Source organism: Amphiprion ocellaris, chromosome 5 (assembly GCF_022539595.1).
Source record: "Amphiprion ocellaris isolate individual 3 ecotype Okinawa chromosome 5, ASM2253959v1, whole genome shotgun sequence".
Classification (NCBI taxonomy): Eukaryota; Metazoa; Chordata; class Actinopteri; family Pomacentridae; genus Amphiprion; species Amphiprion ocellaris.
Window position 1 is genome coordinate 25,454,002 of NC_072770.1, and position 26,282 is coordinate 25,480,283.

A 26,282-nucleotide genomic window follows, 5' to 3' on the forward strand; every position below is an offset into this window, starting at 1 on the left:
AGTTTTGCCAACAATGATCTGCTCACAGTGGAAAGTGGAGGAGATGATATTTGTTCGCCCATGGTGGGTCTTCACCACAAGGGAGTTTACAATGCCACTTTATATACAGTTCCTGTTAGTCTCAAGAGGTGCTTGTCAGGTAAATACAAACATGTTGCATTAAAAGGTCAATGTTATTGCTTTTCCTGTGAGGACAGTCTCCCCATTCCATGCAGAAAAATGTTAATTACACTTTCCACTGAGTAGAAATACAACGCACATGTTCAACAGCTGCATGTCACTGACGATGTAATGCTGTGACCCCTACATTTCCATTACCCTCACCAGCTCTCCATCCTCCATCCTTTCCCCTTCACTCTCTCCTTCCCGTTCACTGTCTGACCTGTGAGATTGCAGGTCAGGTTAAGCCCTTTCCACTGCCACTTACATGGCTCGTATTTGAGTCCCACTGTGTTGATAGTAGCTCCACCTTGAATGAGCTGGTTAATACCATGGTAACCTCTGTGATCACATGCTGACTCCATGCTCATGCCCTGATTGGTTTTACTGATTGTTCTAAACAGACAGAGGGACTATCCTGCTGGTAATTTACCTCTGTCCAGCCTTATCTGTCTCACTGTGCTGGCTTCTGGGAGACCTGACTGAATCAGCCACAATAAGCCATTCCAGCATGCTGAGCCTGTTTTTTATAAACCCAGAGGAAGAACCCGTTGGTCTGCAGAGACCTGAGTTCAAACTGCAGCAAGACAAAGAATTCCCACCAGCTCTTGAAGTGCTGTTAAATAACTGAAGACTATTTCACCTGACAGGTTCGCCTTTACATTTTAACTTAATGATATGATATTTAGAATTTGTTTTGTTTATCTAATTGATTTTTTCTACCTTTTAACTAAACCGACAAACATGTTCATTGTAATATTTTTGCTGTGTATAACAATTGTTATAAATAACCATGATCTAATCAGCATGTGACTAAAGTTTCATATATGTTTCATGATGATAACTGAGATATCTCATCTGCTTATGAAGACTGAGATAAATTCGAAAGCTCATAAACAAACTTGCAAATAAGTGTAAATAATAATCAAATTAAACAACATTACAGTCCCCTACAGTGTGTTCTGAATTCCTTTTATTGTCATGCTTTCCAAATGTTTAAACATATATACAGTAAATGCAAAAACATTTCAAAAACATAGGTCTGCACCAATGTGACGCAGTATTAAAACCGCCGACAGGTAAAGCGCAGCGATATTGATCATCTAGTTATGATGCCGTTGTCTGCTGGGAAACCTTGGGTCTTGGCATTCATGTGGATGTTTCTTAAACATGTCTACCTGAACATTATAGCAGAGCAAGTACACCCTATCATAGGCAGGACCAAAGGTATCCGATGCCAACCTCCAGGTGCAAAATACCACAAGACACTGTTGTGCTGTTTTGGCAGCACAAAGGAGACCGACACTATATTAGGCAGGTGGTTTTAATGTTGCGGCTTTTCATCACGTATTTGATGATATTATATCTCAAGTTTTGAAAATCTGTCATGAAGTTACATGAAATATCTTGTCTCTTTCCCAGCATGTAGATGGTATCTTTGAGTTTGGATCTTGTGTGTCTAGTGATTTCATTTAAGTTTTTTTTTTTTTTTTAAAGTTTTGGTTGAGGTTTTGTCCTTAATGACACATGAAAGTTGCTCGATGAATTCTCTGATTCAGTCCCTATAAATATGCGCACTTTATTTACACAGTGTTGTCATTCTAACTCATACAGTAGTTTCTATTTACTGTCTGTATGTGGGACATCTCTTGCATAGATGCTGCCTCTGATTACTTTAAGTTTCAGGACTGAACACATCATATGCTGCACAGATTGTAAAGCCATTAGAAGCAAATTTGAGATTTTGTGCAACCAGATTTCCCTTGTGATTTTCGCGGAAATATATTATACAAAGATACCATTTTTCTCATCTAAAAAATATGCCTTTATTACAAGCAGCTACTGTCTACTTGCTTGGCTTCAGTTTTCTGGGGAATCCCACTGTGGCTTATTGACAGGTTTGGGTCAATGCGTTCACAAACAACTGCCATGTCCGAGCTGAGATTTAATCCTGTAACGCTCTGGACGTCAGAGCTTATAGTCTTATGCACAGCCTTTACATCATCTCATTTTAGCAGCGCAGACACCTGGAAGTCAGAAACTGGAAGATAGTAGAGTCAATGCCAAGAGATGAAAAACATGTGGCACATAACTGGGTTCATAACCAATGATTGAGTAATATTTTATCAGCTAAAATTCAGTGTAGAAAAGAAAATATCCAGCATGTTTTTCTTGTAAACCTGAGGCTTAATTAAGCACAGGAAAGGATGATATAATGCAGACACGAACATGACATCATATATCACAAGGAAACAGAGTCAGGGAGAGATATTATTGCTTCACAGCTTATACATTCATCGGGTTAGTTAATATTTTATAGGGCTCTAAAAACCTCATTCTCTCTAAATTGTCGTTCCTTCTTGGCCATAATAATTTAAATGCAGGGAGCCACTGAGGGCTTCAGCAGTGTGTTAGAGCCCACATGTAAATTATATGTGTGCGTGTGTGCATATATGTACGCATGTAGGTGCTCACACAGCCGCCATAAAGGCATATGAAGAAGCACACCAAGGCTCATGTGGATGTTGATACAGATGGAGAGTATACTGCTAAATCTTATGTTCACAGATGCAGAAAGTTCTCCAGCCTCTATACTTTTAATTTCCCAATTCTGTAAAAATGTAAAGACCACACTGTTTCCCACTTTCTGACAAGCAGTAGTTATTTTCTGTCTCCAAATGCAAATGTGACCAGAGGCTTGGCATCTGCCTGAGGGCTCAGTCGGCTGACAGTATGCATCCTGGGGAGTGATCTATTGATCCATATTCAATATCTGCTACACTCTCCAGCTCAGTAAAGTTGGGAGATGAATAAATAAGGAGCAGAACTGACAGTGCATACGAGTACACTAGGACTGCGAGCATCTAAACGCTTTTACTTGGCAGTTTTTTGTGTAAATGCACCCAAATCAACATTTTTTTTACTGCAGCGTAAGTGAGATTAACAACAGTAACCACGTGGAATATCAGGACAGATGTAGTTTTCAGGTGAAAACAGAAAGAAATATATTTTTAATGCCCCGCAACAAGCTTTCCAAAACTGAAAATGTCAAATCTGAGAATTAATTAATTTGTGGATGCTAAAAATGTAAAAACGAGGGGGAGAGAAAGGAAAAGAAAGAGAGCAGGAGGAGATGGAGGAGGAGGAGGAGAGATGTCAGTGGCGATACATCTTTCATCTCTAACGAGGTCTGAAAGCTACAAAAACACAGACATTGACAACAGAAGCCTGAAAACAGCACTCTCCTCCTTTCATTTTATCTTTTCACTTACCCCGCCTGCATGATGCGTTTCAGTCTCACATCTGTAAGCCCACGTTTTGCAGCTTACACTTCAGTCTCCTCACACCTGCTGTTCTCTCAAACAACAGCTCCACAAGTAGCTACATCTTACTCTACTTGAAAATCTTTATTTAGCTAAGCAGGGCTGCGGTTCTCTTAATCATTTCCCGCCGTTTGGTCATATGTAACTGACATCTGTGCAATGTCAAACAAGAATCACAGACACACAGTTGATATTATTAGAATTATTTTTGGTGGATTGAATAGTTCAGCAACATTTGTGGCAAATAAATTGTCAATATTTAAACTGCTAACGACGAGCTTTGATTAAACTATTAAACAGATGTAGTCGTTTGATTTGTGAAAAGGTCACATGCAGGATGGGACGATGGATGTGTGTGTGTGTGTGTGTGTGTGTGTGCATGTGTGTGTGTGTGTGTGTGTGTGTGTGTGTGTGCGTGTGTGCGCGTGCGTGCGTGCGCGTGCGTGCGTGCGTGTGTGTGTGTGCGTGTGTGTGTGTGTGTGTGTGTGTGTGTGTGTGGCAGAGGGCGGGGGGAGCTGCTGTAGTAGGCAGATGCTGAGGAGGGAGAAGAAGCAGGACAGAAAAAACAACAAGTGAGTGAACTGTTGCTCTGCAAGTAAAGTCGCTGTGCGCCGGGATTTTATTACAAAAAGGCGAAAGTCTACAAAAGTTATTCCTCAAAACATGTGATTTTTTTTTTTTTTTTTTGGAACCGACACTAAACTGCGTTATCATCACTCTTTTTTTTTCTTTCTTTCCTCCGTGTCTGCCTCGGACTGCCCGGAGCTTTCAGGACCCTGCAGGACTCATGGATGAGACGCTGTGAGTTGAAACGAGGCTGTTATTATGAGTGTTTGAGAGCCGAGCTGACTTTGGACCGCAGCGCAACTTCAGCCGATGAGCCACTGAACGCGCTCCGTCTGTGGAGGATTTCAATCCGGTCCCGGAACAGTTTTTTTTTTCTTTTTCTAACGGCGTTTCCATCCGAACCCGCAGCATGAAAAGACCCTGAACACCGGGGAGAAAAAAGAGGAAAAGAGAGGAAAAATTGGTACACTGGTAAGCTCATCTAGCATTTTCATCTTTTTTTGCACGACTTCACCAAAAGTTTTCTTTAGAAATCGCTATTTTAGGTTTTTACAATTTAAGTAATTAAAAGAAAATTAATTAAATAAGAAATACTTTAATTATTGTATCTGTTAAAAAACTTGCAGATCTTGTCGGCCTGTTATAATATCAACACGTACCTCTGAAGCCACTTTGTCTATTGTGATCCTGATGCTCCCCTCCTCTTTACTCCTATGAATAATGTAAAAGCTATTCAAATAGATTGGAAGCATTGCATATAAATAATATGAATAATCCATCTATCTCCTGTTGCTTTTTTCTTCATGTTTAATTGACCCAGTACACATTTAAATATCAATTAATTGCAAAATGAAGTTTGTAAATTGTTAAATGTCCTCTGTATTTTAAGTTTAATATGTGATATAGCATAAAAATGTACTGTTATGTTAGTATACAGCATGTGTGTATATGTGTGTCTTTGTTTCCTTCTGGAATGCCAGAAATACACTGATTTGCTTTGATGCTAAAGCATTTTATCAAGGCAAATCAGTATATATTGTTGATGTTAATGTTTTAGAGTTTACACATTCAATGCTCTTTTACTCACATTTTGCTTTTTTATGAGTTCTAAGAAATCTGCAGTTTAAATGGAGGAATAGATCTCTGAGATAAATCGCATCAGCAACACACAATCAGGGAGGAAAAAAGAAAGAAAAGAGCAGACGTTTAACAGTTTCCTTGTACTTCTCTTCTCATTCCTGGACAGACAAGCAAAGCGCCCTTCCCCTGTATGTGGTGGGTGAGATGAACTCCAGTGGGAATACTGTAGACCCCACCTGACAGCTCTCCGCCTGAGCAACTGAAGGATTTTCACTGGAGCTTCCACAACTACGGAGCTGGATTAAAATAAAAAGCAGTTTCCTTAAAATCCAACATATCAACCGTTATGTTCATTTTTTAACAAAGAAATTAGAAATATTTATGGTGTGGGATGTACTGTCTTTAGATAGGGTGAGACACCGTGAATCAGAGGAAAGTGACAAATAAAAGGATACAAAACAACTGAAGGCCAAGAAATGGAAAAAACTATTTGTCATTCTCCCCCTCACTTCTGATTTTCTCCTGCTCCTGTCTGAGACTTTCCCAGTTCTTCAGCAGTCCCACATTTTAATCCTTTGTCCCCACAAAATCACAAATTTCCCTCCTCCATCTTGTCAGTTCAATAGCTACTTTCTACCCAGACTTCAGCCTGGCCGGCACAACCATTCCAGCTAAAGGGGAGGAGGACTTCCTCACGCTGGCCGCCTCACGGCTCAGCCGCAAGAAACGCGTCATCGGGGCTGGAGTTGGCGTGGCCATGGTCCTGGTCCTGCTGGTGGCCATTCCCCTATTGGTCCACACCACCAAGGGGGGAGGGTCGGGGGGAGGGGGCACGCATTACGAGATGCTCGGGAGCTGCAAGATGGTGTGTGACACTTTCACCCCCCCACAGGGAGAGCTGACAGCCGTCTCCCCTCAACCCCCAGACTTCCCCAACCGCAGGGGCAAACAGGGCTTCAGAGGGAGCCCCGGACTTCCTGGTCCTCCAGGTCCCAAGGGGCCCCCAGGAGAGCCCGGCAAGCCCGGCCCGCCTGGTCCACCGGGGCCTGGACCCGGCGGTTACGGTCCTTCCTTCTACAGTCCTAAAATCGCCTTCTATGCCGGCCTCCGCAAACAACACGAAGGGAGTGAAATACTCAAATTTGATGACGTGGTGACCAACGTAGGGAACTACTATGAGCCGAGTACCGGCAAGTTCACCTGCCCTCTGCCTGGCATCTACTACTTCACCTACCACGTCCTGATGAGAGGCGGCGACGGGACGAGCATGTGGGCCGACCTGAAGAAGAACGGGCAGGTGAGTGTGGTCAAGGTGTTCTGAAGTGTTCCGCTAAACTTTAATGAACCACATTTTAACACAAACTCCTGTGTGCAAAATGAACTTAAAAGCATCAGTGAAAATCCTTCATACAGTTATGTACAGAGTTTAATACAGTATAACCAATGCACACAAGTGCAACATAAACTAAGCTCTTCAAACTATGAAATAGCAAAATATGTAATTTGCAGTCACCCTCAGTAATGACTCATAACTATTTTCTTCCCCTGTTGGCTCAGCAACATGATTTGTCTTCTTAAAACCATTTCAAAACAGTTGCAGACATAAAACATCACTAGGGTTTTGTTATATTGAGGCACTAACAACTAAGAGCTGATAAAAAGGTAAGATTTTGGTGAAAGAACTGATTTCATTAATGTCAGAACCATTGTAGTCATATAGTTAAAATAACAACTGCAGAATTCCAAAGATATTACAGCGCTATTGAGGAGGAAGGGATTGTTCTGTACAGGTGCTGACTGCAACGGTCAAAACATAATTTTTAACAACAAAGCATTGAGAACATCATAGGGAAGTTTTAGACAAAGAAGTCTAAAGCAAAGGTTCCACATGGTTAACCAAAAAAAAAATATATATATAAGAATTCTGTTTTCTTAGAGAAAAATTAAAGTAGAATGACTCATGCTGAGAACTAGTAATGCTGTGTTTAAAAAAAAACACAATTTAATCTGAAAACACCCCAAAAGTCAGTGATTTACTTTGGAGGACAAAAAGGAAGAAACAAAGACAGGATGAAAGTAGGACCAGAGGCGGGTAAAGAACTGCTTTACATGGAAAGTAATTATTTGTATACAGCTTGCAAAGAGAGAGAGAGTGACAGCCAAGCGATCAACAGGATAACAATCCTCCACGTCTCGGTGGAACAAAGCCAAAATGCAACAGCTGGCTACTGTCCTCTGAGGAACTCTGACTTTAACACTAATAAATAAACAAGTACAAATGCCTGGAAAAAGCCCTGAATGCTTCCATCTGGAGAACCGTGACAAGCTTGAAGTACTAAGCCCTCACTCTGTTGAGGAGCTCTGATTCTGACGTGTGCTGCAGAACAGAAGAGTGATGTCCTGGGGATTACCAGAAAAGAAGGAAAAAACAGGGCTTGCGTTGTTACAAGGCTTTGATGGTACCACAGTTTCCTCTACACATAATTTACACGGTACATGAACTGACAGCAATATGCTTCTGCAGACCCTCGCCGTGCTGGGCTGCTGTTCGCTGTTTTGCTTTAGTGAATCTACATCTGAGAAGATTGTAAATAAGTGTGCTAGGAAGAAACTGGCACAGGAACAAAGGTTAGTTTTCATTTGATGGTTGACATTGTATAGCAGGACAGATGCAGATACAACTAAGGTATCTGCATGTTAAGGGTCAATTCAAGCTTTCTGTATCCGTGAGAGCAGACTAATTCAGCTATTGAAAACTGAGAGCACACAGTGACATTGCTACACATTTCAAATACGGGAAACACACAAGGACATAGCAGCTGGTTACAGATGACGCTGCATCACCTTGTAAATGCGACTGGACCCGAGTTGTCCTGAGTACAGTGGACATAGCACAAACAAATCAAAGCACCTCCCCATTCCTGCGGCAACTACTACAATTACAACTTTAAATGCTCACCTTGCAAAGTCTCTACTTGTACCGAACATTTGTTTTAAGCAATTCAGTTCAATTTAATTGTATTTATATAGCACCAATTACAATTCAGATTGTCTCAAGACGCTTTACAGAACCCATATGCCTGAACGCCCAGAGCAAGACCGAAGGCGACAGTGGCAAGAAAAATCTTCCTTTTAACAGGAAGAAACCTTGAGCAGAATCCGGCTCATATGGGTGGACCAATCTGCTGCTGGCCGGCTGGGTTGAGATGGACAGAAGAGGTAGAGGGGGAGGAGAAGGAGACGGATGGGAGAAGGGTTGGGGTTGGGGACACGGAAACATACAACACACATTGGCAAACATGCATGATAAGAGTAACATAGATGATGAGAATATGCCCGCCTGCCGAACCCAAACTGGGAGTTGGTTCCACAGTATAGGTGCCTGATAACTGAAGACATTCTACTTTTAGAAGTTCTGGGAACAACAAGTAAGCCTGCTGTCTGAGAGCGAAAAGTTCTGCTAGGATGATATGGTACTATGAGGTCTTTAACATACTATGGAAACTGGTCGTTAAGAGCTTTGTATGTCAGGAGAAGGATTGTAAATTCTGTTCTAGATTTCACAGGAAGCCAATAAAGAGAAGCCAGTATAGGAGAAATATGATCTCTCTTGCTAACTCCTGTCAGTACTCTGACTGCAGCATTTTGGATCAACTGTAGGTTTTTCAGAGAGCTATTGGGACAACCTGATAGTAAGGAATTGCCATAGTCAAGCCTGGAAGTAACAAATGCATGAACTAGTTTTTCAGTATCACTCTGAGACAGGATGGTCCTGATTTTTATAACATTTCTCAGGTGAAAGAAGGGAGTCCTACAGACTCGTTTTGTGTGTGAGTTAAAGCACATGTCCTGGTCAAAAACAACTGGAGTCAAATGCTGCACTAAGGTCCAACAAAACAAGTATAGAGACCAGTCCTTTATCTGACGCTATGAAAAGGTCATTAGTGACTTTCACCAGAAAGTCACTAATGATGATGCACTCTGAAACCTGACTGAAACTCTTCAAACAAGCTATTCCTTTGTGAATATTCACAAAATTGATTTGCAACAGTTCTCTCAAGAATTTTTGAGAGAATGGGAGGTTGGAAATTGGTCTATAGTTGGCTAAAACACCTGGATCTAGAGTGGGCTTTTTAAGTAAAGGTTTGATTACAGCAACCTTAAAAGCCTGTGGTACATAACCTGTTACTAGAGAGAGATTAATCAGATCTAACATTGAGGAATTAATTAAAGGTAAAGCCTCCTTAAACAATCAAGTTGGGATAGAGTCTAAAAGACATGTCGATGGTTTAGATGAAGAATCTGTTGAAATTAGTTCAGAGAGATGTATAGGAGAGAAGTCTAAATACCCATCTGGTCTTACAGCCAATTCTAAAGCAAGTGTACTCAATGATACATCTGTGACAGTTGTAGGAAGGGCGAGACCATTTTTTTGTCTGATTGTAACATCTTTATCTGTAAAGAAGTTCATGAAGTCATTAATGCTCAGACCTAAAGGAGTACAAAGTTCACAGAGCTCTGGCTCTTTGTCAGCCTGGCTACAGTGCTGAAGAAAAAACTGGGGTTGTTCTTGTTCTCCTCTATTAATGATGAATAATATGCTGTCCTGGCATCCTCTAAACTAGTAGAATACCACTTCCTGTCCAGATTTCGCGATGCTTGCTTTAAAGTCCGCAGTTGGTAGTTGAACCAAGGAGCAGATCATCTCTGAGATATAGCTTTCTTTTTCAAAGATACAACTCATGCTAATGCTACTTTTGACAAATGGAGTGCAGCACACCGGCGTAAAAGTCATCGCATCCCCTTTTGCCTCGTATCGTCTGCCTGAACTTCATAGTGAGGTTTGAGCTGCCTTCAGGTCAACCAGTAGGAGTCACTAGTGCAGCAACAAGATATCATTCACTTGAATGCAACAGTGCTACCTATGACATCAAGACCAACATCATAATCTGTGCCACCAGGAATCAAACGGACGATGATAGTATGAACCGAAGAAGTGCAGTGGGATGGATGCTCTGACATGATTGCTGGTTAAGGTTAATGTAGAGTGGATAAAATCTAGCATCAACAGAATCAAACCAATAGAACCTGCAGTGTTGGACTGAAGCTCTTTCACTAAGCCACCCTGCTCTATTTGTTTAATGGTTAACTGGACATATCGAAAACTGTTGGTGGAAAGTTTTTAGGTCAAGAAAGATCATGTCAGCTTTTGGTGCAGATACAGGTTTTGCTTTTAATCACAGTAAGATTACTTTTTGTTTTAACACCTAGCATCTGCTGACTGTCTGTTGCAGTACCTATATTGTGCAGATCTGGACCCGGATGCAAATTACAAATTGGTGCTTCAACACTAATGATTCTCTTCATTATTGATTATTCTGCTGATTTGTTTCTTGATTAACTAAACATTTTAATCAGTAAAAGATTGATAAATTATGAATCTATGTCTTCCAACTGATTGTTTCGCCTGACCAACAGCCCAAAACCCAAATATAGTAAATTTATGGTGATAGAATCTAGAAAGAAGCAGCAAATCTTTATATTTAACGATGGAAACAACAATGTTTGGCATGTTGGCTTGAACAATGACTTAGATGAATAATTAGTTACTTAAAGAAAATCTGAAATGCATACTTCAACCAAGGCTACACAAGCCACCAAATTAATATCAAAAATGTGTAATTTGCTGTCTGGATCTGCAATTAAGAGTACAGTCTATACAGATGTGACAGATTTTTAAATTAAAAATCATGATTCAACAGGGAAAATCAATCAACATGTCCTATTACAATATGTTGCTAAATCAGGCTTGACGAAAAAAAAGTCATGGTCTCATTTTGTGACAGTTTTTCTTTTACTGGAATCTGTAGTCTCAGCTCAGCTTTACTGACATACATTAAAGAAGTATATTGACAGCTGTTTAAAATCCTACTTTTGTTTTATAGGCCTTTAAATACATACATCATTGTTTAGTAGCTTCTGTAAGCTTTCATTTGACCGATCAAGTCCATAAAGATATTTATTCCACAATTTATCGATTTGACAGGCCATGTATAAGGTGCAGGATAAAGAGGACAGACAGTTAAATGCCAGATATAATTGAGGGGACTTGGTTTGTTGCATGCCTTCACAGACATTGTCATTCCTGTCTTCTCCTGCTGTTAAATCTTTCATAGCCTTTAGATGAGATCTTCTCCCCTTCACCTGTGCCCCTCCTTTATGCGTGAGCACACACACACACACACACACACACACACACACACACACACACACACTTTACACTTTTCCCGTCCACACTGACTATTGACTCCTTCCCCATTAATTATCTTTTTCCATCAACTAAATTATTTAACCCAATTCAACGCTGATCTTGCCCTCACAGTTTCATTGCACCTGCCGCTTTTTCACTGAATAGACAAGTGCAGGGAAGCAGTCAGGTCAATGAGAAAACTTTAGAACAGAAACTGTCAATTGAGAAACTGGCAAAGGCCCTCACTATCACATTAGTTCTTTATTATGTATTGCTCTAACAATCTTTGTGAGAAATTATGTTCTTGTACGGTGCATTTTTTTTTAATCCACCTCTAAGCAGTAGGTAATTTGTAGATGGGTTAACTAGGGGGATGCGTTTTGCTCGTTTTGCTAATAAAGGAGATGACACCCTCCCCTAAAATCAGCTTATATGATGACATTTTCCTCCTTTGAGCCAGAGATGATGACTGAGAATGTCTAAAAAAAAGAAATACCCTGTTCACTTTCTTCCAGAGTTGCATACGAGTGTAAGCCACCGAGCAGACAGATGACAACTCATTTAAAATTACGCTCTGGAGTGGTCAAAGTTTATGACGTTTTATGCCTCATTTGCGTTTATACTGCTTGAAATAGAACCTACATCTACCTTTTTAAAAAAAAAAAAAAAATGCCATTTGTAAATTAATTGCACCTTATTGAGCTGGAGAGATGTTTCCTAGCAACCAGTTTACATATTACGGTCTTTACTAGCTAATTTCTCAGCAGGTTTTGATGGTGCAAACCCATTTAGTAAATTCATTTGAATAGTAGTTATTAGGAACATAGAAAGGACAAAATCGCTATGGTGACATGACTCGGAGCAGTCTGTAAATTTAATTAGTTTAATATTTTAATACATGCATTTTGTCTTGTTTTTATATTACTTAGTTCTTACTGGAAAAGCAAAAATAATAAAAAATTATAATGGTAAATAAACTTTACGCTAATCGGCTGCTGGATCCAGCTTCATGTTCACTGTTCGGATAAACAAAATAAGCATATTTAGTAAAATTTCAGACTATTCCTTTAAAGTCTGCTACGTCTGTCTCCGGCATGTTTCCCAGCAGGGTCGATGTGCGCGCACATGCGTGTATACAACAATTGTCAGACTGATATGCACAGTGCTGATCAATGTCTTGTCAAAGGGAGCTGAGAATAAGACACATCCTGGGGAGAGATCACCGCAGAGACAGGCAGGGCGCAGACAAGTGGGCTGACAAAGGGAGGGAGAGAGATGGATGGATATTCACAGGAGAATGGACAGAGCTTCTCCAATGAGGAGAGGTGCTGAGGATTAAGGAGAGAGCAACTTAGTCAGACACTTACAAAAAACAAAACAAAAAAATGAGACATGTCGGGTTCTTGTGTTGCCAGCTGATAATCTGAAAAACCAGATAATTAAATGTGCAACAGATGTGCAAGTTTACGTCACGTTTGCAGAAATTAAGCCCCCCGTGGAAGGAATCTTTTTCCATCGCCGCGCCCCATAACTCATCAAAGATTGGTGTTGAGGTAGATGACCTTTTCAATGGATATATAATTCACCACCAATATGTACTTTGCCCTTTACAGTGATGAGCATGGAGTGGGAGTATGAATATTTATAACTGGTCCAATATAGGCGAACTTGAAATGGTCAGTTGGTCAGTATGTAGTGTTGGTAGCATCTCATCATTGGGCATCTTATTATGGCAGTGGCATTACTTTCACCTATAGAAAGATGAGACTCTTTGGACAAACTGCGATTTATTAAGTTCAGCAAAATGGTCTGCCATGTGGCTCAGCCTTGAGAATGTGAGGTGTAAAGGTTGGAAGAGAAATTAATTAAAAGTTGACAATTATTCTTTGGTTTAAAGGCAAATTAAAGATGTAGAAGCTGTAAAAACAGACAGTCTAGATTCTTGTAAAGGTGGCAGAATGTTGATTGTAATGAGTGTATTGGTGAATGAATTATTAAATACGCATTCATTTTGGCAAGCTGATAGACAAAGGTTTGGATTAAGACTTTTTGACTCTCAGGCATCAAGCAGCAAAGACAGCATTTTGCAAACTTCTAATTCCCATTTCGATTACTATAAACATCTCTCAAGCATCATCATTTAATTCTATCTTGAACTACAATGTAAGATTTAAGCATGTACAAGGAATAACTAATGAGTCTATGAGCTAATTATATAATTAAATGTACCCTTTAAACTTGTGGTGATGACAAGTTTGGACTCAATCAGAAGAAGGAGCGGGTTGCCTCCAGTAGGTAGGTGTGATGCGGCTGCTGAGAGGAGGAAGCTGCTAATTACAGTACGTCAGAAGAGGTGTCAATGTGGGCCTCATGCAGCACTTCATTAGACTGTTTTAAATTTATTTTATTTTGCCACATTTTAGCTGCTTTTATTCCCAGCAGTTGTGCATGTCTTGATAGAATAATTCATAAACTAATTTTCGGTGTGTTGCATTGCTTCAGTGACACAATGGCAGGACGGTATAATAGGGAACATTTTGTGAAAAAGGATAACAGTCGATCCTTTCACACAGCAGAGCAAACAGAAAGAATCCTCTCATATACCCTGCAGCTTTGCTTGTTTTTTTTCTCCTTCTTGTCTTTTCTCTGAGACCACACACATTTATACGCATGTACAACCATTATTTGACGATGTGTTTCCATTATAATGGCTGAGGCCATTATATTCTGAAGACTAAAAGGGCCCGGCTGGTTGTTACTGCGTTTTGCCGTGCCTTTGTTGTGCTTTCCTTTTGCCTCCCCATTATATCATTATTCCTCCTCATCAAGGAAACAGTATTTTGTCTCTTTCATCAACAGCAGTGTGCCCCAGTGTTTGATAGAGGTACATTCACACCTAACATGAGGAATTGTAAATAATCAGTGGGTTATTAACATTTTTAGAAGAGTGGAGCAGGTATAGCAGAATTAGAGGGACATTAACTTCTGACCTGTGACAGTTTTTATACGATGAATAAGTGACTTTTACTTACTTCTGGTTGTGTATGGCTGTTTTCTCTATGTGCTGTGTGTGTGTCTGCATATAGTTTGTATGTACTGGTGCATGTGTGCAAATCTTTGTTCCTACAAGACAGTAAACAATATGTTGTAAAGGAATTTAAGTTGCTCTGCTGAAACTGAAGCTCTGCAGGTAAGCCATCCAGAGAACCCATTTATATCCAATTAAGCCATCTCCTCTACCCTCAAAGGTTTCAGTCTAGAGCCAATTAGAGACTTTTTAATCAACATCTTGACACCTTGGGTCTTGAGTGTCATGGAAAAATATTAGCATTTAGTATGCCAATTAGTGTGTGAGTCTGCAGTGCAGGAGAAGGGTTATATGTCGACCTGCATAATAGAAACAGGATACCTCAGGCTGGTACACACGGACGGCAGCAGCGAGAACACGGCAGCTTTTACAAAAAAGGCCATTTCAATTGCCCTTCTCCACTCTCCCAGTTCACCCCCAGAGGTCCCTCAGGTAAGTTTAAGAGACCCTGTCTCAATCGCCCGCTCTGCTCTGAGAGGTCTGTACATCACAGTGAATGAATCCTGTCAGTTTTATTACCAGAGGATCAAGGCACCACTGCGAAACAAAACAAAACTGAAAAAATAACACACTACATGGACAGCCCACCTCCCCATCCTCATTTATACTCCTCTCCTCCTCTGAAACAGGCATGCTTGATCAGTTTGTTATCCAACAGGCTCCCTCTCCATCACTCAAGGCCCCTCTCAACTTTGGCTTTCTTTACTCGAATCCTGTGCTTAGACTGCTAAAGTGCATGCAGCTGCTCGCTCGTCTGAGTGACCCAATCCAAATTTCTGCTTTCACAACCACCTTTTCGTTATGTATGTGTCTTTTCTCCTTGCCCCGTGCCCTCATTTCATCAATTTCCTCGAAGACAAAGCTCAGACATTTTATTAACACCCATACATAAAAGTGGTGAATATCTTATGACTAAATAAATTTGAAATACAATATGTCAGCCCTTAAATATGTCACACAAATCAGTGACACATGCACAAAAATATAGATTTTATTGAGCATTCAGCACCGTCGGTGAATTATTTCTATGCTGTCAATTTCCTCTCCCCATTTCTGTCTTCCTTCCACCTCTCCATGTCTCACTTTCCCCATTTAATGCTGCCCCCCTAATGAAAAGTGCAGTCAGTGTAATCTTCTCTATTGTCCCCTGGGTCTCCCTTCTTCCCAACAGCAGCAGATCAAGTCAGAACAGCGTTGGGCCAACAGACAGAAATTCACTCCCTTGTCGCTATCAATCTCCGCCGCTGTTGACGATAATCCTGATTTGCCTTTCCCTCTTGTTTTCACTCCCAAAGCCCCAGTGCCTCCTGCCCACTTCAAGAAAACAAGGTTTCACTCTGATTGTTACTGACAGCTGAACCTGCAGACTCATCTGTGCTGGTTTCAGTGTTACAACACAATTCAATTTGATCATCGTGGGCCTGGTCCAAAAAATTTGAATATGTTATACAGTGATGGAATTCAGAGGAGTTTTGAGATGGTTAAAATAGAGGAAAATAAAACAATGTAAAACCACTCATTTACAATTTTAGTCAATCCTGCTGAGTATGCAAGGGTTTACACAAAATTGTGTGGGATAAGTAACATAATGATATTAATTACAGTCATGTGTCACTTCATCCATCCAAACTCTACAGCAACACTAGATTTGCTTCAGCTGTGACACAGATTAAGATAAAAATGAGCAGTCTGAAAAGCTAAGGATGGAAATGATTTCATTACACCAATAAAGCAACGATTTCATAAGCCCAGGATACTAGAGCAGATAGTTAGCAGAATTATATACAAATTTAAAACTAATGGTACACTACCTAAACTTCCTGATTGTGGAAGAATGACGAATATTTCTGTGCTGAAAAAAAAGACGTTTGACTGCCAATGCTTGCATGGTGCATGAAAACAGTTGGATAGAAAAGCTGTGAGTCTGTTTTATGGAATTTTATGGAATTATTATAGGATGCATGGATCATTGTATATCTATATGGCCGAATAGAATACATGGCACATGGAAACAGGTTCGTCTTATTATGGCGGTATTTTGTGAGTCAAGTCACTCAACTAGCACTCTGAAAAACTCCAATATTTGAACCAGTGTGAAGCAACATACGTGACTGAAAGACAAATCTGAATTGAAACACAAAAAAATAACAAAAATAAAAGATATAATACATGAAGAGATGTAATCCCTGTGACAAGCTTTCTACACTAAACGCCAAACAGAGGAGGTGGGTTTTTAGCAGCAATTTAAAAGTTTCCAAAGTCTAAACAGTTCTCTCATGGAAAAGCAAACTATTCCATAGATAAAAAGCAGCCAGTATTGTGTCTATTTTTGTATGTAGATCTCAGAACATCCTAAAGAATCTGGCTGGTCGACCTAAATGCTCCAACTGCGGTACTGAAATGCTATAGAAGGTGGAACCAACCTACTGAAAATCTGAAAAACCAACAACAAAATCTCAGAATCCATCCTGAAATGGACAGGAAACATGTGGATTCAGGCCCATACTGGTGTTATGTGATCATGCTTTCTTTGCAGCTACATTCTGAAGCAGCTGCAGACTCTGAGGAGATGGCTGCTCCTATATGCACGTACAAAGAATAATAATAGTCTAACCACATGGCAATAAAGGCATGAATAACTTTGTGTCTTGGGAACATATATAGATATTCACTTTGGCCACAAGTCTTAAGTGAAATTGCTATCGCAGGAACTGGTAAACTTGATTACGTGACTAGCATCTCTTTGGACAGGATTTTTAAAGAATACTATTTTAAAGAAGAACACTGATGGATGGTCGACTAGGGTCAGCTGGGAGAGGCTCCAGCCCCCCAAAACCCTCTACAGGATAAGGTTGTATAGCTGATCAATGATTAGATGGATTTTGAAGAAGAATATTTGAACTTTCTGCCAAGACAATGATCCCAAAGGTGTGTCAGTGTAGTGTTCTGGAATCTTTCCATGAATGTTTTGGATTGACTGTCTCAGTCTTCAGATTTGAATACTTTTGAAAATCTTTGGCTGGTTTTAAAGAAAGTTGTGGCAGCACAGAAACTGAAGAATATCATAGAGGAGAAGGAGAGGTGTCAGAAGTCTGTGAGACATATTGAGAACATCTATTGTGGGTCATAAATGCCCAAATATTGACTTTGAGATTGAAGAATTTTGGTTGTGGGCCATTTAGGGAAAAACATCACTCAAATATGTATTATTAAACATTCTTTGACAGCATACCAAGGTTTTAATTGATATGTTAAAGCCTGACATAGCCCCAGTGAATAGTACATTATTTTATTTTACACTATTAGATCTGACAGTGTACTTGCAACTACAGCTGTCAGATGCATGTAGTTGAATATAAATTTAATGCAGCATAAAATCCAAACTCTCAAGAATGTACTTCAAAATTGTACTTGTTCAGTTTTATAGTACTGAAAAAAAATAGATTTTACATGCATACTTAAGTAACATTTCATCTGATAGCAAATATGAACAATTAGTTTAATCTTAAACACTATATTAATTTTAAGTTAGCAGATTTTTTTTTCTCTATTTTTGTTTCACCGACTCAGGTGACATTTTATTCATGATTTACTAATATTCCAGTGTGTCAATAAAATTGATGATGACTCTGATAATATTTTAAATGTCACACTCTTGTAAATATGTGCATAAAATGTATAAAAAGGAGAACTGGTTCTCTGGGTTTACTGTATATATAGGAGGAAACTGTAGTTATGAATTAATCATAAACATAGCACATTAAATGTCAGCATGTCTCTCCACTGTCTGAGCAGAGGCTAAGCAAACTTACGTGCCTCATAAGGAAGTCAACCATAAAGAAGCCATAAATAAAACTCTGTCCTTTTGGCTGGCAAATATAATTAGCTGATGTTCATGTTTAAAAGGCCATTTCGGTGAGGTACTGTGAATATCACTGCTGCAACTTTTGCTGTGACCCTTAAATGTGGTCGATTCAGGTAAAGAGGACGTTATTTAAGGATACTTTTGGAGAGATTTAGAATTTTTGTCCATGTACACATAGAGAGTAACATTAACAACACTTAGACACTGATTAGCCAAAACATTATGAACACTCCCGTCTGATATGCTGTTAGTCCTTAACATTAATCCAGAAGACCTAGAATTCAAAGAGCTTTGAACGTCACACCATTCTCGAGCACTATCTGTGTAGAATGGTCTGACTGCACCATGCTATTATTCTGCTTTAGTGGAAAAAAGTGTGGGTTTGCATTTCTTTAAACCAATTGCAGTTGTTTTGGACAGGGCTAAGAACAGGATGCTCTGATGTTCAATCAAAATGGTGATGGTGGAATTGTTTTTTTGGAACAGAGTGGTGAGCTCTGGTATTAAAATAGCTAATTCACCAAAAAAAAAACAAAAAAAAAAACAAAACTAGCAGGGCTGCCTTATTGCACCAGCCATATTTTCAGCAATACTTGAAATTTTCAGCATAATAGGTTGCTGCATGGAGGTTGTTGTTATTTCCTATTGGGAAGAGGATTTTAAAAAATGGTAACAGGCAGATAATAGGAGGGAAGAAGAAAGCCATGTGAAATGGACGGCCAAAGGGAGGCTTATACCCACAGTCTACATCCGGTGAGTCAGACTGCCTTGGATCAGATTTGTTTTGGCAAATCCTTCAATAAATTGGGTGTTTCCTCCTTGGATACACCATAAAAGGTGCTCACCATTGCTAACTGTTAGCACTTCACAGGCCGTGTTGTTTGAGAGATGCTTCGACTCAGCCTTCTGACCATAACAAGTCAAAGTTGTCAAAGTTTCTTAAGTCTTTACAAACTGCTCATTTCTCCCTCATCCAACACGTTGAACGGAAACCGACAGTTCCCGTGCCAGCTAATATATCCCTGACCTTGACATGCTCTGCTGTTATGAGATAATCAGCGTTGTTCACTTGATCATCATGTTTTTGGCTCATTGGTGTACTGTACTCATAGCTAGTTATATCAGCCTTTCAGCCTCTAACTCAGCTGACAGTACTGTCAGGGGAATCCTGCCGCTCAACCATGTAGACAGATGTTGGATGTACAAGATGTCAGAATCTCTTTGCTGTTATATTTTTCCTGAAACCTATTAGGTCTCCTCAGGGGAGCTGTTCAGTCCCTTCAGAGTAAAGCAGTCGAACACTATAAAGTAACAAAATGCCTTGTATGCCGCATGTGTTTTTATCTCAGGTGTTCACTTGAGATTCATAAAAACAAAGAGGAAGGAGAGCTGCTCTTATCGAGACGTATAGAGAGAGTAGGCTGGTGTGTGTGTGTGTGTGTGTGTGTGTGTGTGTAGCATCTTATCCTGACCTCCTGCTAGTATTTCATGGGCCCATTTGACCACTGTAGCCTATCCTGTGCCCCCATTTATTGTGATTGTATGGAGTTATTGAGGAGTTGGACCTATTAGGCGGGGAGCTGCCACGGCTGTCTGACTACCAATTACTGTAGCCTGTAGCCATGTATAGCCTGCCCTGATGCATCTGGAGGTAAGGGAAGGGTGAGGGGTGTTGTAAAGGGATATGGGGGGTGGGGTGGGAGAGGAGGCACGGTGGATGGGAGGAGGCGGGGTGTTGGGGGTCGGGTGAGGGGGTTCTCAGGAGACCTGCCACAGCAGCACGTCGTTAATCAATCCGATTTAGACCGGACAGGGACACACTTAGTCGTTGCTCCCGCCAACACTGCCATGGCGGGGGAGAGAAAGTGTGTGCGTGACCTGCATCTTATTCCGGCGTGCGGACACAAAAAGATGGATAGATGGGTCCAGAATGAAGAGATAGCAATGGTGTGGCGAATGGGAGAGGGATGATGGAAGGGGCGTAAGGTGTGGAGGGAGAGACAACAATTAATGGAGTGATGTGAGTTGAATTAAAACAAAGGAAATGTATCGATTCATTTCTGTCGTAAGGAGGGGAATAAAAATGTTCACCTTCTCGACACAAAAGAAATGCTTGTACAGAGAAATATATTTAGCTAAATTGATGAAATGGGCAGCAAAATCATTGTTGGATAGAGGAAGAGGAGAAATGGGCAGTTTAGTCTTTTCTGATTTGTCTTTGTGATAACAAGGGATCAGGGAAGCTTGATGACTGGTGGAGATGATGGACCATATCCTTAGTCAGACCCAGACCCAGAGGAGGAGACAAGGATGTAGTTAGGGTACCGTATTTGCATTCATTAATATGTATGCACATGTGTACTTTATTTCCCACTATTAAACGGATTGTCTGCTTGAATACGCAGTGATAGTGCAATTTATTATAAGGAGATTTGCTTACTGAGTGCGAAAACAAATCAGATTTTACTGAGAGCGGATGGAATAACAGAAACATTTAGCAACATAATGAATGAAGATGCACAGAAAAGCTGTTTTACAACGCTACATCCCGGGACACTGGAGGTAGGGGACATCATGTCTAGTAATTGCATTGTGTTCTGCATGGGGGTTGAATTGATTCTGTAGAGTTTATTTAGCAACATGTATGGGATCATTATCATACTGGAATATGGGGTCATCGCTGGATCGCTGTTAAGTGGTAGCATATTAGTGTGAACAGCTATGCAAACATGTGCAGTGATCGACAGATATAATTACTTGCTCCTAAACGGCTGGCCATACCATTACACAGCCAACATCATGTGGATGATTTTCTCTTCTCCAAACATAAAGCTGTCCACACGAAGATAAAAGGGTGAAGAATGTTTCATCGTCTCATATTACTTTTAAAAACGGTGCATGACTCCTAGTCCTGTGATCTTCACACATGAGCTGCTGGTGTTTGCTTTGAATACCGGCAGTTACTGGGTGGCAGAATTAATGCCTGTTTAATAAAGATCATAATGTCTTATTGTGTCACAATGGTGCTGATAACAGGCTACAGTAGGGTGATGCTCAACTGCCTCTGTCCTTGCGTATGTATTTTATTCACATTTACTGCGAAACACACCTTCAGATGTTGAAGAACTTTGTAGTTTGTTCTTGTTTCCTCTTGTTAATGTTTCAATGCCAATTTGAATTCAGTTGCTTCAAATGTAAATCCACTGCTGTTCTTCTTCATGGAACACATTTGAGTGACTTTCAGCTCTTTTATTTTGTTATTTTGTCCCACAGCTGTACTACTTTAGTTCACTTTCAGCACTTCAGTCAGTTTTGTTTCAGGGGCAGCAGGCAGCTGTTTTTAGCATACCCCAGTGAACCCACTCCACTTACAGGGAAGGACACAGTTAGTGACTAATTAGTAAACTTAAGCCCTTTTCAGACATGCATTACGTAACCTCACTGCCCTCATCAATCTGTTAAAGTTACAGCATTTTGTCATTCTGACTGAGGTCCCTTTTACGTCAGTGTGCCTCATGACTTCATTTAAACACCAACAAGGAGACAGCCTCAGTAAATATCTGTCTTTAATATCAGTTTAGACAGTAAATCAAGGTTTAAGGAGCTGCTAATGAACAAACACTAAACCTAAACTAATATTAGGCTTATCAGTAACAATGAATGACTCACAATCAACATTAGCAAAGAACATTATAACTTGTTGACCTCTCTGTAAAGCTATTTTTAATGGGGGTAATACTTTCTTCATGTTCATGTTCATGTTCATGTTCATGTTCATGTTATTAAATAAACACAGGAGTCACAGCATTCTGTTGCATGCAGTGACACATAAGCGTTTGTAGAGCCAACCTAGTGAGATTGCAGCTGTGATTTTTATAGAAAAACAGCCAGGATGCGTGATCAGACATGAAGCCGTTATATTCAGATGCTGTCAGATTAATGGTGAGGGATGAAATGGGCTATCATGCACGAAAAATGTAACTTAAAGAGGACTTGCATTCATCAGATACAGAACTATGAGTTTATAGAAAATGTATGCTCTATAACTGCTGGATGTTTAAATGTGCAACTGTAAGCCAAGTTCGCCATTAGATTTAAAGGTGACAAAAAAGCCCATGTGGTATTCACAGCTTGTTTTAAACCCTTCTCTTGTGATTGGTACAACATTCTCCTTTACACCTTGTAACACTCCTCCAAGCTGACGAGAAGCTAATGACACTGATGAACACTGGTTGCAGATGAGCAGTAACAAGCACACGTCAGTCTGCATCACAACCTGTTTGTGTGAAGGTTAATTGTGTTTTCTGTAACTGCCTGACAGATGAACTGATGTGTTCCCTGATGCCATCCTTTGCAGTTCCCATCTGACTCTCCTTCTGCAACAGGTGGATCAGCTGTGAGAGCAACAATCCTCTGGAAAAATTGATAGTGCCTAAGAAAGGTTGTGCTCTCAGATGGAGGTCTGAGGCCAAAGATCACTGCACATCTCATTTATCTACCCAGTGGACAGGAAGGCATCAGCACTGATGACATTAAACCAAGATCACAGAGAGAAACAGGAAAGAAAATGGCACTAGTCACAATCAGATAAAGTGAGCAAACTGGTTGTGGTTGGGACACCGTGTTAAGACGAAAAGATAAACCAAATATAATGATCAACTTATTGAGGAAACTAAACAAACTCGTTGTTAATGTGATTATCGTTGCAGCCTTCTCTCTGCAAAATGTTGCATTAGACAACACTGGCTTCCTTCACGTGGAACACAAATCTATATTTCTGTTGTGCTCATTGGTAATTAACATTTAGATGGTGGTGCGGAACATGCCTCCTCTGCAGGTGATGATTAGTATTAGAGAAGAACAGTAATTTAGGAGCAGACAGGACTGTGGATTTGTAGAAGCATGTAGGTGAGACCAGTGAATTGATTTCTCATGATGAAATATCGAAAACTAACCAGTGAAAATCATTAATCTTCACTATAAATTAATGCTCATATAAATGTATGATCACATACATGAATGCTATTTAAACAACTGCAATAAAAGATTTTTAACCTGTATTTTTAAAATTAGATTTATCACATGAAAATTCCAAAACAACTGAAAGCACGCACAATATACAGAAAATACTTTTAAAGCACAAATTGCGGGTATAAGTGGTTATTAGTGCATTTATAATGTGTAGTGGAGAATGAATACTGCTATTGTAATACATTACAATATGTAATAGATTTTAGATTTTAAAGTAATTCCTCCTCTGTCCAAAATGCTCGTCTTTCTTGCACTTTAAAAAAATATGCAGAGGGTTTAACACAATTTCTCAAAAATCTGCTAAACCTCAAATAATTACTTGATTGTATCACTGAAGAGTTACGGGTTTCTGCAGCTCCTGTCCATGCAACGACCTCTGCCGCATCTGTATTTCTCTGTCTCTTATTAAAATGCCCATGAAAATGTACAATAAAAAAATCTGCAACATATTTAGAACGACTTAGACCACAACAACTTAGCTCTCATGACAACAATTATCCTATTTTCCTTCTTGACTTAAATGTTTACTTCCATTTTGGGAGCCCATCATCACCTTTCTTGTCTTTATCTCAGGTGAGGGCCAGTGCAATCGCTCAAGATGCAGATCAGAATTACGACTACGCCTCCAACAGTGTCATCCTGCACCTGGACGTCGGGGACGAAGTGTGCGTACAGCTGGACGGGGGAAAAGTTCACGGGGGAAACACCAACAAATACAGCACCTTCTCTGGCTTCCTCATCTACCCTGACTGACAGGATACTCTCATCCTCACACTTTCTCTCTGTAATCAAGCAAAAAGTCTCCTCTCCTTTCTCCACCTAACACACCGTCCCTCCATAGTGTCATTTGTCATTTTGCTGCTGTCCAGTACATGATATCATGACCACAGTTAACAGCGTTTGAAGAGAATTTGTGTAAAAAAGAATATAGTATTATATATATTACCAGATAACATTTACTTCTGATACACACACCTGTGTGATCATCATTCTGTGCCATGTACAGTATGTCAGCATGGCTAAAACACATCATTCACACCTCGGTCACATGCACACATCTGTCTGTACACACATTAATACGGGTGTCGACACATTAATTAAACTCCAGTTGTTACTCTGAGACACGGTTTCAGCCACCGGTCTGAAAATGACTGAAGTGATATCTGAATGTAGACTGTGAGTCGCAGTGTGAGCATTTGGCTGCAGCCGCTTGCCTTGACTGTGAGATGGATTTTCAATATGGCCCTAGACACCAAACAAGAAAAGTCATGAATATATTGATCACAGCTGATAATACAGCCAATTTCATGATCATAATGCATCGTCTTGTACGTCTGTGTCTTCACGCCCGTGTGCGAGTGCATATGTGTGTGTTTGCCCTTCGGTTTGTGGACGTATGAAAAGCATCACATTACTGTTGCAGTTTGACTCCTGCAGCAGGGAGGAAAGGTGTCAAGTTGTTGGTAACAGTCCTTTAACACACACAGTATATCAATACTGAGGTTTAGCTATGAGAGTTCCTGATCTCCTGACAGAGCCTCATCATATCCTGCTAACAAGCCGAGGCCCTTCTACAGCCTCACCTCTCCAGACTGAAATAGTTTGACACTTTAGGAAATATGCTCATTTGCTTTCTTGCTGAGAGTTTGATTAGAAGATTATGGCCTGCAGTGGGCTACGTAGCCTGTTTATAGTGGAAAAGAAGTAAAACATGTTGGAAATCACAAGTATTTATAGTTACTCTAAGTGTCCACACTGGTAGATGGTGTTAAAAGCTGGTTTTCGTAGAAAGTTTAAACGCTTCTTCCTCTCGTGGAAGGCGTTCATAGGGCTGCACTCCCTCCCGAGTTTGCATGAAAAGTGACAGAAATAGTTGTGTATTGAATTAAAAACAGAGAGGGGCTCAAACCATCTTTCCTTACCTCCACGCTGCAGGCAGAGGTTAAATGTTGGTTTGCAAGAAAATTTCTTCCCAAAACGTGAAACTATTTCTTTAATTTTACCGTGAATGTACACTTGTGAAGATGTTTTTGAAATGCAGGTGATTGTTGTCGATGTTTTACTGCCATATGCCATACCTATAGGTTCTCTGTGCCTTATAATATCAATTTATTTTTCTTTTTTATGCATGAGATAGTCTCCCTTGTTGAATTTGAGCTGTATGAAGAAGCTGATTCGTGTAATACACACAGCGATGTGACAGGGATTTCCTATTTCCAACACGGCCAGCGGTCCTTCAACATGTTAATGAGAACTCGCTTTATGAAATGCAGATGCTAACTGCAGACAGTGACTGTGAATCTTTGTATGTAGCTGGATGTAACTCACTCCTGGTGGAAACAAACAAAAGAAGCATGAGGCTGTGTAACTGAAATTCTGCATTCAAAAAAATATATAAATATGTTCATGTAAGCAAATTATTGCATTTAACAACAGTTTTTTTTTCATATTATGCTTAGACGGGTCCAATATAAAAATTCCTTTGATATCATCTATTGTAGGTTTAGTGCCACACAAGAGGAAAGCTTCATATTGGCCTAATAATACATTTAAAACATGTGGCAGAAACTTTATTGTCCCACCGCGCTGGGTAGCATGACTGTACCCAGATGATATTTGGATGTGAATTATTCTGATCAACTCCTCATTCTTGTGCTGTAATTGAAAAACCATTATGATGCTGTTGTTGTACACAGACATTTCCCCCAAAGTGGCTTTACATAACCTCTGTGCCATGCTGCATCCTACTGTGTGTGTTTCCTGGCGCTGTTACCTTTGTTTGCAAGCAGTATGGATTCATCGCTGTCACTGTACTTTGCGAGCTGAGTTGTGTGCATTTGTTATGTATGAAATCCACATAGATTTTTCTCTGCCCTTCAAGACCATGAAATATAATAAAAAAAAGAAAATTCTGGATTA

At 40.1% G+C, this 26,282-nt stretch overlaps 1 protein-coding gene across 1 annotated transcript; it reads left to right on the forward strand.

Moving 5' to 3' along the window:
- Window positions 1-3,995: 3,995 nt before the first annotated feature.
- Window positions 3,996-26,282, forward strand: c1ql4b (complement component 1, q subcomponent-like 4b). Its single transcript, XM_023299307.3, has 3 exons — window positions 3,996-4,520; window positions 5,296-6,426; window positions 23,937-26,282. Exons 2-3 carry the CDS (start codon window positions 5,887-5,889, stop codon window positions 24,114-24,116), a joined length of 720 nt encoding a protein of 239 aa, XP_023155075.1. The 5' UTR covers window positions 3,996-4,520; window positions 5,296-5,886; the 3' UTR covers window positions 24,117-26,282.

Excerpts from the sequence above, each read along its gene's own strand:
- c1ql4b (XM_023299307.3), top strand. The coding sequence starts at position 5,887 with ATGGTCCTGGTCCTGCTGGTGGCCATTCCCCTATTGGTCCACACCACC. Across the intron at positions 6,427-23,936 it reads ACCTGAAGAAGAACGGGCAG|GTGAGGGCCAGTGCAATCGC; the intron begins GTGAGTGTGGTC and ends TCTTTATCTCAG.